Here is a 19,321-nt window from a genome sequence, read left to right as displayed (position 1 = left end):
CAAAAGAGAAATTTTATATAGTTTCAAATCATAAAAATGTTGTATGTCTTTGTACACTGGATGGTCTCCATCTGTGCTGCTGGTCTTAAAATGTGTTGGGTAATAGAGCACTAAAACACTCACCACATCTCTCATAGTCAAAGTCTGTGGACTTACTTACACATTTTAGTGTTTAGGATCCAAATGACCTTCACTTTGTCAGTGTTAATGGAAGCCATAATGTGTTGGGGTGCTTTCTGACTAAACCATGAAAATTTATAATTAAAAAAACAAAACAAAAAAGGTACACATTTACAATATGTGCATTTAAGTTTTCATTAAGTCTTATTGAACAGTACAGATGGCAAGATGGTATGTAAGAAAGTCTCTTGGGTGCAATATGCAAGTCCCAGCTGGAGTGTTTCCAACAGGATGTAAACCATGGTCCTCAAGCCTGCACTTTAAAAAACATATTACTTAGCACGCTGCCAACAAATGTCAACACAAAAATACACCGCTGTAATGACTTCAACTCATGCAATTTTCTATAGCAAAAGGTTAAAATTAATGTAATCATGACACAAAAGGTATTAGAAAACATTTATTCTTCAAGTAAAAATAAAAACAATTTTAAAACAATTATAGTCCTTAAAACTAATATATTCAAAATAACTTTAAAATTGTACAAATTTACATAATAGTTTTGAGATCCAGAAGTCTAGACAGAAAATTGTCTACGATGTGTTACTTTGAATTTTTCAGCAATTCTGAAGTTTCTTCAATCCTAAAAATATTTTTAAAATTGGTTAAAACAAAGACTAAAACAAACATTTACTACTAATGAATGAAGCTAAAGTAACAAAGCAGCATTCCTGACTTTTTGTTTGTTTGTTTTTACACTGGTCAGGCTATTAGATTTGCTGTATTTGAGAGAGAGATTTAAAAAATATACATAGAGAAGGAACAAAACTCACAAAAATAAAGTTAATGGAGGAGATAATTGACACTTTGTATATCACAAATTAGCCTTAAAAAGGCTGTCACCATTAGAGAGCTTAGGTTTTTGCAAAGTGGCAGACAAGATTAATGACTTCAGCTTCCTGAAGTAACTCATTTATATGATACAGAAATCTTGTTGAATAGAAGTTGCACTATGATGATGCATTTCATTTTACTTCAGCAAGTGTAATAAAAGTTATTTCTACCTGTAAATTTTCATTACAAATCTTAGAACCAGCAGTAGATACTGCTTATTATTTTGGGTATCTTTATGTGATGCCTGGTCTGAAACTGGTCTAGCTCTTTTCATTTAAAATTTCACCTCAAAGTTTGAACACAAGTTTTATGTAGTTCCAGTAAACTCTTATCAGAAGACAGATAATACTCCTATTAGTTGTCAACCAAATTCTAAACACTCTTTAATCTCTAGTTAATACCATTAAGAATGCATTATATTGCTTGTTACAAACCAAAACAGTGACTCATCCCACAAACACAGAACTGTAAGTGGATTTATTATCCAGTGGAGTCATAAGGAAATGCCACACCTGATGTAGAGACCTTTGAGGTTTGAAACACATATGCACATTCTATATATGTCTTAGTCCAGTACAATTCCCTACTGGGAAATGAATTCCTGCTGCCCTTTTCTATTACTTACATTTTACTTATCCTTTCCATTCTTTGTCTTGTTGTCTCCTGCAATTTAAAAGCAACATATTTAGGCAATCCTTCAAAGCCAACAATCTTCAGAAATGGACTTTTAACCTGGAGAATTCATGCAAAAAAATGACTTTAAGCACTGTTTACATATCAAAAGGATTTTTATGAGACAGACCTAGATGAAGTTTTGCATAGTTTTGCTGTTTTTTGCCAGTAGTATATACAACTAAAACTAATGCTTACTTGTTCTCTTGACCTTAGAAAGGAAATCAACTAAGCATTTGCCAGTTTTACTTACCTTTGAAATCTCTGTCAAACCATGATAATTAATGGTTACGGCTTTAGGAGATGGGTCTGTGGATAATAGTGAACTGTATCCAGACGACTGATGAAGAGACTCTGGCATCTCCTCCTTCCTCTCAATATCTGTGGAGAAATATTCATTTTTAGGTCACCTTTGCCTTTTTGCTCTCTTGCAGCAGGGTCAGCTATCGTACAGTTTGATTTACAGTATGTAATAACAGAAGAGAATGCATTGTTTAGAAAGAAAAAGGCTACTGGTAAAGGTCCAAGATGGGTTTCTCATATTCTTTTAAAATAACATGAACAGAGTATGCTCAGTATGATGCAGACAAAAAAGAAATTACAACAAAGATTATCCAGGAATGTTGCATTTGTCATGATTACAGTCAATTGAAACACTTAGGCAAGTACAATTACTGGGCAAAACGTTCAATAATTTCAGACAGCTCACATTTGTTTTCTTACTATAAACCACTTTTCTTATACAGCTGTGGGATCTTTTAAACTTTAAAAAAAAAGTTTAAGCAATATAGTAATTATCTTTGTAAACATATTTTACTATAACATGAAAAGCTTTTCCAAATATGTTTTTAATTCAGTAAGTGATTTACAGTATAAACAGCTGAAATACAAACAAAAATGTAGTCAGTTTCCAATAATCTAGGGCTAGTATTCCTTCAACAGAATCAGGGTTTAAACATTTGTATAACAGTAAGTGCCAGTTTCAATAGGAGCAGAGCTAGGCCAACATATCAAACGCATTAGAAAATCCCTACCCTTTGTATCAGGAATAGCTTGATGCTATCCTAGCATTTTAAAAAAAAATAACGATTTTAAAAACCTGTATTCCTGAGGAAAGCAAAAATTCCCATTTAAAAAAATGTAGGGTTTGGTTTTTTGGCTTTGTTTTTTTAATTAAAGCTACAGTCTATGGATCCAGGTTACAAGTCCTGAGTCTGCATTCAGAAAATAATATTGTAAACCGCACTATTTAGCAATGGATCTCAAAACCTCCAGATGGCAGCTGATCTATATCATGTGATAAGATAAATCAATTCAAAACTTATATAGCCCACTATCACAAATTTATGTACGGTATTTTGACAAAACAATTGTGGGTGTTAGAGCAAGCTTGATATGTAGGACAATCTAGAAAAATACTACAGAGGTAAAGGATGTATAAGATTTAGTTTGTCACTTCACTTACGAGGCATCACAGTCAGAGAGAATCTTATCTTTACTCTGCTGTCTACAAAAATTATGTTAATTAAGTAAGTCTATGACACATTAAGAATAAGATTTTTACTTGAGAAAGATTTTAAACTACAGACAGTACCATAAACATGCTGGGTAATATATATTCCTGCACAGAACACTGTAAGGGGAAGTTAAGGTTGTAGGCACATCTCAGTGCTTTAAGTGTATATTACCAGAGAAAATCAAATGGGAGAATTAGGAAACTAAGGATGGATCAGACTTGGGGGAGTGGCAAGTCAAGCCACAGTTTGAGGAAGAAGAGAGAGGCAATATGGATGAAGTCTAAGGAAGAGTGAGTGAAAAATTTGATTCAGTTTTCCACATCTGTACCTCTACTTTCCTGGCCTCAGAGATGGGGCTGTCCAGAGGGGGTTATTTACCTGACAAGATACTTAGTGTGATTTTCTCCTGGGTCCCTTTGTACTTAGGAAATAGTTAGCTTCAAAAGCTTGCTGTGTACACCTTCAGAAATTTACTTGGCCACTATCCACTACTTTTACTAGTATTTTACAGTTTGTTAAAGGGGAAAAAAAAGGATAATCTGTCTTTGAATATCAACTAAAAAAAAAAATCACATTTGTGCCTCAGGCCTTTTTTTGAGCTTACTATAAACAAAAATAAAGAAATATGTTTCTCTAATAATTAATTATCTTTGTGAGAATAGACACAGCAACACAGGAGAGGGGAGAAAACACAACACATTCTATAAAATAGGAAATGTACATAAAAGTCCCAAAACTAACAGGGTGATTTCAGGGGCTGGCTTGTACTTGAAACAGCTAAACTTGAAATGTAGTTAGTTTTGTTTGTTTTAAAGTTGACAGTGTCTATTTAAACAACTTAAAATCCTAACTGTGACACAATTTTATGCAAGGCTAGCATGCTTAAAAGAAAACCTTTTCAGTAAAGAGCATTGCAAACACTCACCAGGAGAAACTGGAGTCATATTCCTACTAGAGGTATGGTCTTCACTCATATTGTTAAATTCTGTAGATAAGTCACCCTGAAACAATAATTGTTTTTGCCATTTACAAAAAAAATTCTATAACTTAGCCATGAGTCTTATTTAAATGTCATCTGTGTACTGAGAATTATAATCAAATGGGTGAATATATGTATATATATATGTACGGTACTGACCACATTTTTCTAGCATTATGGAAGTAGCTTTATGTGACTACTCCTATGAGTAAAGCATGCAAAATTTGACCCTTTATATTAGTATACCCATTTATATCATAAGAAAAAATGGTCAATTCATTAAAGCATTTCGTCTTTTGAAATACCAACTTTGCTGTAAAAACTGACCCCAAAAGTTTCATAGTGGAATGCCTAACAATCCAGGTGTGATTGTTTGATCAGGCTGAGTGGTGTTTATTAAAACACACTGTACACCAACAGCTCTGAATGACTGACTACCGGCGGCTGCAAGTGCTCTTCTCCTCTGACTCTGAGGCTGCTGATTTGAGGTCTATTGCTGGATTTGGTTGTCTAATTTTAGATAATCAAGTTTGAAAATTTTGGCTAAAATACCCACTTGGCTCATGATACAAATGGTGAAAAAAAAAACCAAAAATGTTTTATACATTGTCAATATTAATGCTATATCTGCTTTCTCTGTTATAATGTGACCATTTTCTTCTTCTGGATTAATTTGCTAAGAAAATAAAAGTTAGTTTTAGGGTTTTGCCTTGACCATCGAGAGTTACTGTTTTTCCTTTCAGAAACATGAACTTATGTTTGTCTAATTTAGGCCCGGATCCTGCAAGTTAATCTATGCAGATGGATGCCCCCACCCAGGGCCGGTGGAAGGATGTTTCGCGCCCTAGGCAAAACTTCTACCTTGCTCCCCCCATCCGCCCTGAGGTGCCCCCGCCCCCCCCGCGGCAGCTCCCCACCCCCCACCCTGAGGCAATCAGGTTAGGCACTGCAAGCCTGGGAGGAGGCGGGGCAGGGGTGAGCTGAGGCGGGGAGTTCCCCTGCGTGCCGCCCTCACCCCCTTGCTGCAGGTGGCCCTCCCCGCACTCCACTGCCCCAGCTCCCTCCGCCTAAATGCTGGCGGTGACCAGGGCGGCCGAAGATCCGGCCACCGCGGTCGCTGCCGAAGAAAATGGCGCCCCCCAAATCCTAGTGCCGTAGGTGACCGCCTAGGTTGCCTAAATGGTTGCACCGGCCCTGCCCCCACCCTTGTGAAACCCCTCTGGGACTAGAACTGTTTTCATTTCAATAATGCACCATATGAATTTATGGAGTAGGGTGAGTGCACATGTACAATGTACAGTCTCAGAGCCACATATATTCTAATACAAAAACTTACATTAAACAACATTATTTTGGTTACATGTCAATAACTCAAAAGTTAGCAAGTGCCAGATTTACTGCTGTCAATGCAACCTTAATTCTGCCTGCTAGCATCCATCGTGTATGCTAAATGATGTAGGGGTCCTGTAGAAAAATAGCATATGATCATGTAATTGAAGGCTGGTATCATAAAGTGAAGGTACAAGGGGCAGAATTAAGGTTGCAGTGCCAACTTTTAACATAGATTTTTGTATGTAATTTCCTAGTTTGATTTAAAGGAAAAGTATAAAAAAAACCCAAACAACAAAAATAAACCATGCCCTCCACCATTGTGAGTGATCAGCAAGGTTTGAACTCTGACATTCAGCACTATAACACAAATCTACCACTTGAGCTACTGGACTAACTACATTAAGTAACAGCAGAAGGCTATTACACTGAGGGGGGCGGGGGTGAGTGTCCCAAGGGCATAGCCCTCAGCTCTCTTTCCTACCTCCTCCCCAGGCATTTGGGGACAGGAAAACAGTAATTACTGCCCTCAGAGTTGGGAGAAGTTTGGATTGGCTTCCTCTCCCCAACCCCTTCCACTGCAGCTGCCTTGAGAGCTCCAGGTATCCTCAGTGCAATGTGTGTCGCTGCTGCTTTGACAGTGGTGTGGGCCTGGTCTTAGAATGTACATATTATTTTGAGATTTCAGAGCTTCTCAAAAGAAGGTTGCAAGAACCAGCTTCTTCTATGCTGAAAAATAGGCAACCATGGTGCACACAACCTAAATCAAACTTGTTTTTGTATACTCCGCTCTTACAACAATAGTCTAGACTAAAAAGAAACACAATCCGGTTAGATGTTTTAAAAAAATGGTACTACTGTTAAAATATTTAAGTGGCAGATAAATAACAGGCTAGTCTAATCCACAGTACTGTGCAAAATAATGAATATTTATTTATATTTATCTATTGTTTTAATTGGATTTAGTGGTATTGAAAAGTTCCAGATTAGAAGGCATTTATCAAGCCACAGAACAGGTAGAGCTGGGGTAGTTGAGAGCAGGGGCAAGCTTCTCCACACTGTCTCCACCACAATGTGCCTCAACAAGTGACCTGTGAAAGAGAGGGCAATTCTCTTTATGCTCATCCAATCCTTGGCTTCCTGAGAGCACTAGCAAGGGTAACAAACTGTTAACAATGATTGTGTGATTTGGACATACACTGAGAAATAAGACCAAATTCATCCACAATGACTGATTAATAGACATCAGATGGTATCACATTTCAGTCATTACTGACCTGAGACAAATTCAAACATGATCTAGAATTGAAAAGCTCCATATTCATCCTTTGAGCCACTGAATTTTCTTTAAAAATTTATTAAGTGAGCATCTTGAAATACCATAGAGAGATGGCAGCTTTCCTCATTTATCCCCCCCCCCAAAAAAAACCCTCTTTTAGATGAACAATGCATTTTCAATAAATGTAGAATGAGAACCATATTATAATGTTTATAACACAAACGATGTCTACAACTTTCTACAACCAAAAAAAATGATGTGACTGAACATTCTAACATTTCTGCAAGAAACTGCAGCATCAGTCAAGTATTTTTTGCAAAGATTTCCAACTTTTGGAAGCTTTTCACAATAACTGAAGTATTCTGAGGATTGTAATTTACAGCATTACAGGAAGATCCTGAACACATACTCATAAATATACTGTGCTGTGAACACTAGCATTAGATATATATAAATTTTTTCAATATTTTTTATATTATATTATACACACACACACACACACACACACACACACACCCCTACACCTCTACCTCTCAAAAGCTTTTAAAGTTAAAAAAAAGATACACTACTCTGAGGAAAAATGCTGATTTTCTGTGGCATGTTAAACATACCGAGCATAGTGATGTCACTAAATCTCATGTGCATTTAGAAAGTTTACCTAATGTCACCAACAAGGAGTGAAAGAATTGGAGAAATGCCAACCACTAAATCAGAAATCAATAAGATGATGATCAATGAGAAACTTGCCCAATGAATGAAGTAAGTTTACCCAGTACTGAGCAAACCATCTGCTGAATTCTCATTCTTAATTTTGCATCTCGTTTCTAGATGGTTTGCCTGAAGATATGAAGATGTCTAGTGTGAAAACCAGATAATGCTAAACAGAACGAAAGTCTAACCTTTTCAAGAAGCTCTTGTAAAAAGATTCTCTATTTTCAAAATATGATATACCTTGCCTTGGGAAATTAAACAGTAATCAGATTCATAAGTGGTACTTTGGTGGTCTCATATAAATTATTACAGTTCCAGGAAGAAAATCCAACAAGGTAGGATGAGACAGTTAGAGTAAGAGAAAAATCATGTGCCACTAAGCAGGCTGCTATTGTTATGAAAAAATTCAACCACTCAAACAGTAATTACATTCCTTCAGTAAATGTATTAGTACCACATACTAACACAGTGGCTATCACTGATAAACTGCAGAGCTATTTCTGTAGTTCCCTCAGGGTCTGCAGGCTCCTTCTGGGAAACTCCATTACAATGCACAGTGCTGCTCCACAAGTCCTGAAGGAATAGTTGTACACTTTTCAGTAACAAATCACTAACTTTTTTTTTGGATGAGAGGGAAACAGGGGGCCCTGAAAGGAGGAGAGAGCACAATTGGGAGAGAGGAGGAATTGTGGGCTCATGAGGAAATTGAGATTTCTGTCTTGTTTAAAATTTTGTCACGTGATCATGGTCACACATTACCTTACAAATAGTAGATATTCTAATGGCTAAATATTAGTACAGATCAGGGTAGAGAAAATGTTTGTGGTTTTTTTTAAATCAAAAATATTTTAAAATTTAAATTAAATAATTTTTTCTTTTTAAAAATAAAACTATTGACAATGAAATTTGAAATTATGAAAACCTACATCAGGCTTAACCTTACTAAAAATCTATTAAAATCATTTAAATTAAATGAAAAGGTAGTATTTAAGCAGCACATTTGCTTCTGAAGCTGTGAAGAAAGTCAAGCCACTGAAGTAGTGCAAGTCACCTGGAACCATATAATTTGCTGAAATGCTAACCTAGCATTTGACAGCAGTAATCTCTTCTGTAAGTACAGAAAGAACACTTTTTCCATTTCAATTTATTCAACAATTTCAGTTTAAATCATTAGGTCATTAGAAGTAAGTTGAAGAAGAGGAAACCCTTTGCTTTTCTCTTCCAATGTACGAATAAAAACAAGGTGTGAGGCGGAGATCTACTAGCTCTAAAATCTTGAAGGACATAGTGACCAGAATCTACGGATGTGTTTATGCAGCAATTAAACACCTACGGCTGGGCCAGGTCAGCTGGCTCAAGCTCACGGGGCTCAGACTACGGGACTGTAAAACTGCTGCATAGACATTGGGGGTCAGGCTGGGGGCCGAGTGGTAGGATCCTTACCCCAGCACCCAGCCTCCAGCTTGAGCCCGGACATCTATGCAGCAATTCTACAGGCCTGTAACCTAAGTCCGGCAAGCCCAAGTACAGTAACTCCTCACTTAATGTAGTTATGTTCCTGAAAAATGCAACTTTAAGCAAAACAATGTTATGCAAATCCAATTTCCCCATAAGAATTAATGTAAATCAGGGGGTTAGGTTCCAGGGAAATTTTTTTCACCAGACAAAAAAGACTGTGTATACATACACACACACACACACACACACACACACACACACACACACACACACACACAGTATAAATTTTAAACAATTTATACTGTACACAGTGGTGATGATTGTGAAGCTTGGTTGAGGTGAAGGAGTCAAAAGGTGGGATATTTCCAGGGAATGCCTTACTGCTAAATGATGAACTAGGAATTGGCTGAGCCCTCAAGGGTTAACTCTCATACTCTATTGTACAAGGCAGTAGGAAAGGAGGGAGGGCAGACAGAGACAGAGACACACACCCTGAGAGAGAGATGCGCATTTCCCCTTTAATTATGAAGAGTGGGGTCAGAAGTACACTGCCTTGTTAATTAGATCAGCAAGCTGAAACCAGACCGCAGCTGCAGCTGTTACTGCCTGGAAGCTCCCTCTGTCGTGTGTCCCCCCTGCTCTATGGAAGATGGGGTAAGAGGGGTACAGGAGCAGGGGGAGGGGAACATCCTGACATTATCCCCCCTTTTTCTCCTCCCCCCCTCCAAGCAAGCAGGAGTCTTGGGGAGCAGCTCTAAGGCAGAGGGCAGGAGCAGCACATGGCAGTGGAGGGAGGGACAGCTGCAATTGCTAGCCTGTTGGGCAGCTGCTGCACAGGGAACTTAGGGGAGCGGGGAGCTGATAGGGAGAGCTGATGGGGGGCTGTCAGTCTACCCTGGTTTCAACCACCCACCTGCTAGCTCCACTGGGCTGCTCTTCCTGCAAGCAGTGGTCAAAGCAGGCGGCTGCCAAACAATGTTAGAAGGGAGCACTGCACAACTTTAAACAAGCATGTTTCCTAATTGATCAACAACGTAACAATGAAACAACATTAACCGGGACGACTTTAAGTGAAGAGTTACTGTAAACTGACCTGACCCTGCAGCCATGGCGTGAGTCTTTTATTACAGTATAGATGTACTCTACAAGTCTATGAAACAATCACTTCAATTCACTAACTACAGATAATACGTCCTTTGTTTCACAATTCAGTTTTAAATGCAAGACAGGTTTTGATTAATAAAAAAAGAAAAAAAAAAAAAACTTATTTTTTCTTAAGTATTTAACTAGCAAACAAATTTTGAATGCTGTTTTAGCGTATTTTGACTGCATTCTAATTTTCATCTAAATGTATCTTGATACAAATCACAAGTAAAAAAATTAATCTAGTAGAAAAGAATTGCCTCATTCACCATTTTCTAACAAAGTAGTAAAAATTAAGAATTTGAATAAATGTATGTCACGTTTTATAATTGTTTAAATGTGCATAGATATAGTGTATCTCCCTATTTAGCAAAAGTAGTACTAGATTTCATGTAAAGGCTACACAGTAGAACCTCAGAGTTACGAACCCCTCAAGAAATGTTCACAACTCTGAACAAAACATTATGGTTGTTCTTTCAAAAGTTTATAACTGAATATTGACTTAATACAGCTTTGAAACCTTACTATGGAGAATAAAAATGCTGCTTTTAACCATCTTAATTTAAATAAAACAAGCACAGAAACAGTTTCCTTACCTTTTCAATTTTTTTTTTTAAATTGAAAAGATAAGGCACCCTCCCTTTTTTTTTTTTTTTTTTGTCTTGCACAGTTCTGTACTTGTTTTTTGGGGGGGGGGGGGGGGGTGAGGGGATGTGTGCTGCCTGATTGTGTACTTCTGGTTCCAAATGAGCTGTGTGGTTGACTGGTCAGTTCGTAACTCTGAGGTTCGTAACTCTAAGGTTCTACATATTTAGTTGCAAAACAACATATTTTGATGGTTATACCAACCAATAAGAATCATCCTCTCTTTAGGCAAACAACATACAAATGCTAAATAAGATTAAAATCCCCGGTTTAAAATCAATCCACCTTGCTACACATTCAACCTCCCCAATAAAATTGAAGCTTCATGGTAAAATATACCTTTTTTGACTGCAATAACAGTTCTGTTTCAAGAAGCAAGACCCGGCTCAGGAGATTATTCCAGTCCTTCTCATCTATAATAACCTTCCCTTTCACTCTCTCTTCTAAAACATGTAGTTTATCTTCCATCCAATTTAGCTTATTAAGTTTTTCTTGGCAATCAGCAAGCTGGCTCTTTAGCAGCTCAATTTGACTATTATCTTCTGTGGCCTGGAAATAAGAACAATAAGAGATTTTACTTTCTCTAATTTTAGGCATAAATACAATTGAACAGACATGATAAACTCCACTGCAGAAGTGTAGAACATTTTTTCTTCCCCACTAGGTCATTTCAACCATTGTGATGAGTCACATTTATGAATGCTTTTTCCTTCAGAAATTGCTGTGAACTGCTTTATGCAAAAAGTTTGCACATTAGAGATACCTGCCAGCTGACTCTGAAGTTGTGGGGTAACTGGGGGTGCTTTACATAGAAATAATATCAAGACAAGACAAACCACCACATAACTATTCCCACAGGCTTGTTGTGCCTCTTCTCCTTTTACCCTCTGTTTTTTGACCATCTGGTATGATCTTTTAAGAGACCATGGAGCAGGGACCCTCTTTTTTGTGCTTGTACAGTACATTGCACATTTGGACATTATTCAAAATAAATAAGATGTAGTAAGTCTCAACTGCTACTCATGTTAAAACCTTTTTTTCCTTAATAAGTTGTTCAATTGTACTACCAATGTTCTTTACACATTTATTATATACTTATAGATCAAGTTTAATTTTGAAAAAACTAAAAAAAGATATTTGGTAGCCACTTAGGCTATCATACCAAACTCTACATTTTAAAATTCAAATTCTTACTTGTTCACACACAACTTCTAAAACATCATCAGCTACACAGGATTCTTCTTCACTATCTTCTTCTACTGGAATGGCTGTATTATAGCCATGCACATTAACTTCACTATCTGGGTGACGTTCCACTTGAGGTTTCTTTGTATGTAAAAAACAATAATCCACATGTATGATTTATTACAACAAAAACATTCTTGCCAACTAAATGTACAATGTTCTGCATTTAATTATTTTGCTTTTATCTATACACCCAAGCAATCTAATCTCACCCAGTTGTAAGACAGACCATGAAAGTTTTAAACTGTGAAAACAAAAACAGAGTTATCCTTGATAATCGTTTCAGAGTCATATGGCCCATCACCCCAAATATGCTTCCCACATATTTAAAAGTAAGAAACATCTCTCCTTTTCCTTGGCAGCCTGTTAGAAAAATAGCTTGATTAGGTGTTTTTGTTTATTTTTAGTTTTTCTAGGTAGGCTTACTGAGGGAAAGCCAAGTCAAAAGATCAGTATTACATTTCTTTCTGAGCACAGCAATGTCTCCTACCCCTTGCAAGAGTTCCATGGTGTAAGCCCTACTCCTCTGAATGTTCTGACTTCAATGTGGAATGTGCCATCTGCTGATCGAGTCAGCAACAGCAGAATAAAACAGCTCCCATAGACTAACATAGGAATTAATTCCTATAAGAATGGACTCAAGACTGAGGATTTTGAGTCTTTGGTTCTGCTGCCAACCTCCAGGAGCACAGGTGCACCTGACACAGACTCAGCTCCATTCTCATGACCAAGATACCTGGCATGAGCAACTTCTAGGCTGGTAACTATAACACCTATATAAAACTTAAATAAATGATTGTGTAAATGAATGTGTGTGTGTGTGTGTGTGCGCACGCGCGTGTATGCATGTATAAGGAATAAGTAGTAATAGAAATAAGTAGTCAAACAACATTGTTTACTTTTATCTTTTGCGTTATCATTATATTTACAATAAATGTGGCATCTTTGCCTTATCCCTCTTAATAAAATCCTGCTGGTTTTTATTCTATTGATATAACATTACTTCCTATGCCTTAGGTACAACACTTGTTAATATGCCCCAGAATATTAGACTTTTTCGCAATTGCATCACACAGTTGATGCACATTCAATTTATGATCCACCATTACCCCAAGAATCTTTTCAGCAGTACTAGCACCAAGCCAGTTATTCCCCATTTTGTGGTTGTGCATTTGATTTCTTCTTCACACTTGTCTTTATTGAATTTCATCTCGTTGTTTTGGACCAATTCTCCAATTTGTCAAGGTTGTTTTGAATTCTAATCCATTCCTCCAAATTGCTTGCAACCCCTCCCAGCCTGGTGTCATCTGCAAACTTATAAGTGTACTCTCCACTCCATTATCCAAGTCATTAATGAAAAGATTCCTGTGGACCCCACTGGATATTCTCCCCCAGTTTGACAGCAAACCATTGATAACTACTCTGAGGAAGGTCTTTCAACCAGTTATGCACCTACCTGATAGCATTTCCCTAAATTTGTTTATGAGTATATCATAGGGGATTGTGTCAAAAGCCTTACTAAAATTAAGATATATCATGTCTAATGCTTCCTCCCTAACCACTAAGCCAGTAATCCTGCTAAAAAAGGAAATTAGGTTGGTTTGGCAAAATTTGTTCTTGACACATCCATGCTAGCTATTCCTTATAATCCTGTTATCTAATAGGTGCTTACAAAGTGATTGTTTAATAATTTGTTCCAGTATCTTTCCAGGTATCAAAGTCAGCCTGACCAGTCTATAATTCCCAGGTCCTCTTTGTTTCCCCCTTTAAAGAGAGGTACTATGTTTTCCCTTCTCTAGTCTTCTGGAATCTCACCCTTCCTTCATGAGTTCTCAATGATAATTGCTATTGGTTCAGAGATTTAAGGAACTAGCTGAAATAGTCTCATAGGATGAATTTCATCAAGCCTAGGCGACTTGATTATATTTAACTTGGGTAAACATTTTTAAACTTGTTCTTTCCCTATTTTGGCTTGTGTTCCTTCCCCCTTATTGATTGTGTTGAGTATCTGGTCATCATTAACTTTGGTGAAGACTGATGCAAAATATGCATTAAACTCCTCAGTCTTCTTGATGTTGTCCATTATTAGCATTCCTTTCCCGCTAAGTAGAGGACCTCTTTTTTCCTTTGCTTTCTCTTGGTTCCAATGTAATTTATAGAACCTCTTCTTATTACTTAGGTGTAACTCACTTTGTGCCTTGGGCTTTCTGATTTTGTCCCTATATGCTTATGCTATTCTTTTGTACTCCTCCTTAGCCAATTATCCATGTTTCCTCTTTTTCTAGTATTCTTTTTTTATTTTCAGGTCATTGAAGAGCTACTGAAAAAGCCACATTGGCCTCTTACTATTCTTATCTTTCCTTTGCATCAGAATAGCTTGCAGATATGCCTTTAATATCTCTCTGAGAAACTGCCAGCTCTCTGGAACTCTTATTCCTTAGACTATTTTTCCCATGGGATCTTACCTACCCGTTATTTGAGTTTGTTAAAAGTCTGCTTTTTTGAAGTCCACAGCTCTCACTCCTTTCTTTCCTTTGAATTATGAAGTTTACCATTTCATGATCGCTTTCACCCAAACTGCCTTCCACCTTCAGATTTGCAACCAATTCCTCCCTGTTGGTCAAAATTAAGACTAAAATGGCTGCCCCCACTTACTTCCTTCACTTGTTGAAACAAAAAGTTGTCCCCACTACACAGCATTCCACTTGTCCCCACTACACTTCAAGAATATATTGGAAATTTTGTGTTTTACTCATAGACTCTAAGGTCAGAAGGGACCATTATGATCATCTAGTCTGACCTCCCGCATGATGCGGGCCACAAAACCTGACCCACCCACTCCTGGAAGAATTCTCTCCCTTGACTTAGCTGTAGAACTACCAAATCATTATTTAAAGACTTCTAGTCGCTCAGAATCCTCCAGCAAGCGACCCCTTCCCCATGCTGCGGAGGAAGGCGAAAAACCTCCAGGGCCTCTGCCAATCTACCCCGGAGGAAAATTCCTTCCCGACCCCAAATATGGCGATCAGCTGATCCCCGAGCATTGCGGGCAAGATTCTCTAGCCAGACCTTCTGGAAAAGTTCTCTGTAGTAACTTTTACTATCCCATCATTGACCATTGTTATCGAGCTAATGACTAAAATTACTGTATCCCATCAAACCATCCCCTCCATAAACTTATCAAGCTTGATCTTAAAGCCAGAGAGGTCTTTCGCCCCCACTGTTTCCCTCGGAAGGCTGTTCCAAAACTTCACCCCTCTGATGGTTAGAAACCTTCGTCTAATTTCAAGCCTAAACTTCCCGATGGCCAGTTTATATCCATTCGTTCTCATGTCCACATTAGTACTGAGCTGAAATAATTCCTCTCCCTCCCTGATATTTATCCCTCTGATATATTTAAAGAGAGCAATCATATCCCCCCTCAGCCTTCTTTTTGTTAAGGTAAACAAACCGAGCTCCTCGAGTCTCCTTTCATACGACAGATTTTCCATTCCTCGGATCATCCTAGTGGCCTTTCTCTGTACCCGTTCCAGTTTGATTTCATCCTTTTTAAACATGGGAGACCAGAACTGTACACAGTACTCCAAATGAGGTCTCACCAGTGCCTTGTATAACGGAACCAGGACCTCCTTATTCCTACTAGAAATACCTCGCCTAATGCATCCCAAGACCACATTAGCTTTTTTCACGGCCACGTCACATTGCCGACTCAGTCATCCTGCAATCAACTAGGACTCCGAGGTCCTTCTCCTCTTCCGTTACTTCCAACCGATGCGTCCCCAGCTTATCACTAAAATTCTTGTTAGTTAGTTATCCCTAAATATTTTGCTGTATTACTTTTCCAACAGATGTCTGGGCAAAGTTCCCCATTACTATCACGTCTTGTATTTTGGATATTTTTGTTATTTGTGATAGAAATGCCTGATCCACCTCCTCTTCCTGATTTGGTGCCCTACAATGACATCACCCCAATTTTCCCCCTATATATCTTTACCCAGATATTTTCAACTAGGCTTTGGATCAAAACTATGAGGAAGCAAGAGGACAGTGTTGTTTATATTTAGCTTTAAGGAGATGTAGAGCTCAGTGTCATTCATGCACTACCTGCACTTCAGCCTGTTTTAAGAAATCTCTCAGGGTATGTCTACACCGCAATTAAAAACCCGCAGCTGGCCCGTACCACCTAACTCAGGCTTGCAGGGATTGGGCCAAGGGGCTGTTTAGTTGCAGTGTAGATGTTCAGGCTCAGACTGGAGCTCAGGCTCTAGAATCCTATGGGGTGGGAGAGTCCCAGAGCTCAGGCTGCAGCCCAAGCCCGAATGTATACACCACAATTAAACAGCCCATTGGCCCAAGCCCCAGTCAGCTGCAGGTGTCTAATTGCAGTGTAGACATACCCTTGATGGCTTCCTATTGGCAACAGGATAATAAAGGGAAGAATCATGTGCATTGTGGGACTCCAGAGGTGATGGCTTTGGAAGTGGAAGAACAGCTGTCCATGATGACCTTCTGATTTCAGCACAATAAGAATCTGAGCCATTTCAGAGTATTTCCATTTTCCCCTGAAGTCTCTTGCAGACTGGACAGGTGTACTAGGTGATCAATAGTATCAAGTGTCACAAGAAGTTTAGCAAAATGAGTAGGAATCTATTTCTCTTGTCTATGATGGAAGACCTACTCCTGCAGAGCAATAAGCTCTTTTCCTGTATCATGCACTGATACAAAGCCGGAATGAAAAGGATCTAGAACACTGGCAGCTGAAAGGTAGAATTGGAGACTTCTCTGCTAGCTTCTCAATTAGCATGCTTTAAAAAAGGAGGTAACCAATGGTCAATGGTTGATACTCGGAACTCTGCAAATCAATGGTTTCTTCAATGCTGGTTGATTAACGCATATTTTAATGTGGCTGACAGATTCCTCTCTTCAAAGGAGCTGTTAAAATCTGTCCATAGGAGTCCCATGTGTTCCCCGTTCTACTCTATCATATAAAAAGGGTAGGGTCAGGTGGTAAATCATGCCAGAAGCAGGTAATCTTTGTGACGAGGACAGATTTTAACAGCAAGTGATGCACCGAGTAGAGACTGTCTGGATTTCCTAAACAATTACAGTTCTGTAAATTTCTGCAGGGTGTAACTTTGCTGCCTCTATGGCAAACAATAAGAGTAAAACTTCTTTGCCTCCCTCACAGTATAACAGTAGCAGAGGTTAGTAGATCAAACATATTATACTGAGAAATGTGTTATGAAGAGGCATTTCCAGATTTTGGCAGAATATCAAAAAGTATTTCTGATAACAGATTAGTTCTATGAGCTGTGGCGTTACCTACGGTCAGATTGGAAAGAATTCAAACTACATTCATAGCCCAAATTCTACCCATCATCAATAGATTATGCATGTCTTCATATTATGTTTGTCCCTCTCCTTTCTTTCATATTTGGTCACCAATGAAACAGTAAATTTATAACGATACTTTAAATACCATCATTAGACTTCAGTGTGAACTGAAGCAGAGCACATTTCTCAGAGCCAGTCTTTGCATCTGTTTGCATCTTGTTTTTACACTTATCTTCACAACTAAAGTTTTTGTTTATTTTAAATGGAAGCTTACATTCTAGGAAGGTACTGGCTTGCTGAACAACTGCAGATCAGCCCTACTTTGATTCGTTAATATCACCAGGGTCAAAGAACTTTAAACTGTACACATAAAAAAAGCAAACAATTTTCTTTCTAGTTTCATACCTGCTGAGAAATCACAGTCCTGCAAATAACAGAATCAGCAAGAAGTTTCTCACAATTTGCCTGTGACTCAGATTTTAAAGACCTGTTTTTTTTTCTTGTTTGAGATTTAGCCTTCAAAATAAACAAAAAATCCACATTAGCAATGTCATTTCCCCCCCTAAAATAAACTGTTAAAAATTATCACTATATGATCCGATTGTACATCATACATATGAAACAGAGTTGGATTTTTTCATTATAAAATATTAACCAAAAATAGAAAAAATATGAAATTAAGAATGCTAATAGTTTCTAAAACAAACACTTGAAAGTGAATCTAATATACATACATTCTCAAACCACATTTTGCACATATGAGGTTGGGTCTAGCCTGGTCATGGATATAAAAGCAAAAATATTTGTAAGGTATTTAACACTTAATTTTTTAAAAAAATTATAGGAAAATATATCCTTATAGTAATAAGGGTCACAAGTTACAAAATGCATATAATAGAAACACTAGTGTTACGTGCAATGATTATCTATACCAGGAGTGGCCAAACTTACTGATCCTCTGAGCCACATGCGATAATCTTCAGAAGTTTGAGAGCTGGGCGTGCCTGCCAGGGTTCAGGGCGTCAGCCCTGCAGAATTCCTGCTCTGCGGCAGGGCTAGGGAATTCTGCCCTGGGGAAGGCATCTGCCAGGGCTTCAGCCCCAAGCCGTGGCAGGTGCCTCCAGTGAGGCTGAAGCCCTGAGACCCTTCCTTCCCCTTGGGCAGAAGCCTCGAGCTCACCCCCCACCCCAGTCTGGTAGGCGGAGAATGAGGCGGGGGGGACACGGAGGGCTCCGTGAGCTGCACTTTAGCTGCGAGCTGTGGTTTGACTACCCCAATCTACATCCTACAAGTTCGTATGAGATAGAAACGTTTCAAATTTCTTTTCTGAAAGGAACTTGCCCATACAGCCAGTATCAACTGATGTGTTCGATTTCTTACCTGCCCTAATACTAAATCAATATATATTAAGATCTATATATAAATAAGACCCAAACTGTGTATTGTGAAATCCAACTAAAACTCACATACAAGTAGTAAGAATATATACAGACACACAATTTGTTGCAGATGCTTGGACTTAAAAGTTTGTTTTGTTTGTTTCTGAACACTATACTGTTAGGTGTCACACTTTTCAGAAAATTAAAAATAAAATAAAATAAAATAAAATAAAAAAACCCCAAATGAGCAGATGTTCAATTTTTGTTCCTATCTACCTTAAATTCTTCCAGAGTACAATGAACTATTTTGCAACCTCACTACATCCAGAAGCGTAACAGAGTACATGAAACTTACTGTTAATAGGCGTGAATTTGTTTATCTTTGCTTGAAATTTTGTCTGTTCACTACAAAATGTTAGTATGTCTACGTCAGTGGTTCTGAAACTGGGTCGCGACCCCATTTCAATGGGGTTGCCAGGGCTGGCGTTAGACTTGCTGGAGCCCCATCTCCTAGGGCTGAAGCCCGAGACCCACCATGTGGTGCAGAAGCCAAAGCCTGAGGGCTTCAGTCTTGGGCAGTGGGGCTCAGGTTACAGTCTCTCCACCGTCCCCACCC

The 19,321-nt window shown here is 38.3% G+C and overlaps 1 protein-coding gene across 3 annotated transcripts in view; it reads right to left on the bottom strand.

The window, feature by feature from the left end:
* Nucleotides 1-567: 567 nt before the first annotated feature.
* Nucleotides 568-19,321, bottom strand: part of CEP44 (centrosomal protein 44) — a 40,193-nt gene continuing 21,439 nt past the window's right edge. For all 3 annotated transcript variants that reach the window (XM_034772923.1, XM_034772925.1, XM_034772924.1), the window contains exons 5-11: nucleotides 17,732-17,842; nucleotides 11,942-12,073; nucleotides 11,087-11,296; nucleotides 4,129-4,204; nucleotides 1,940-2,067; nucleotides 1,640-1,677; nucleotides 568-763 (exon numbers count right to left, since the gene is read on the bottom strand). In XM_034772923.1, the coding sequence (XP_034628814.1) occupies nucleotides 724-763; nucleotides 1,640-1,677; nucleotides 1,940-2,067; nucleotides 4,129-4,204; nucleotides 11,087-11,296; nucleotides 11,942-12,073; nucleotides 17,732-17,842 (735 nt within the window). In that variant the 3' untranslated portion in view covers nucleotides 568-723. The remainder of the gene's footprint in view (nucleotides 764-1,639; nucleotides 1,678-1,939; nucleotides 2,068-4,128; nucleotides 4,205-11,086; nucleotides 11,297-11,941; nucleotides 12,074-17,731; nucleotides 17,843-19,321) is intronic.

This window comes from Trachemys scripta, chromosome 5 (assembly GCF_013100865.1).
Source record: "Trachemys scripta elegans isolate TJP31775 chromosome 5, CAS_Tse_1.0, whole genome shotgun sequence".
Taxonomy (NCBI): domain Eukaryota; kingdom Metazoa; phylum Chordata; order Testudines; family Emydidae; genus Trachemys; species Trachemys scripta.
Note: the sequence above shows the minus strand (reverse complement) of the source record. Positions and strands in the feature narration are given on the sequence as shown.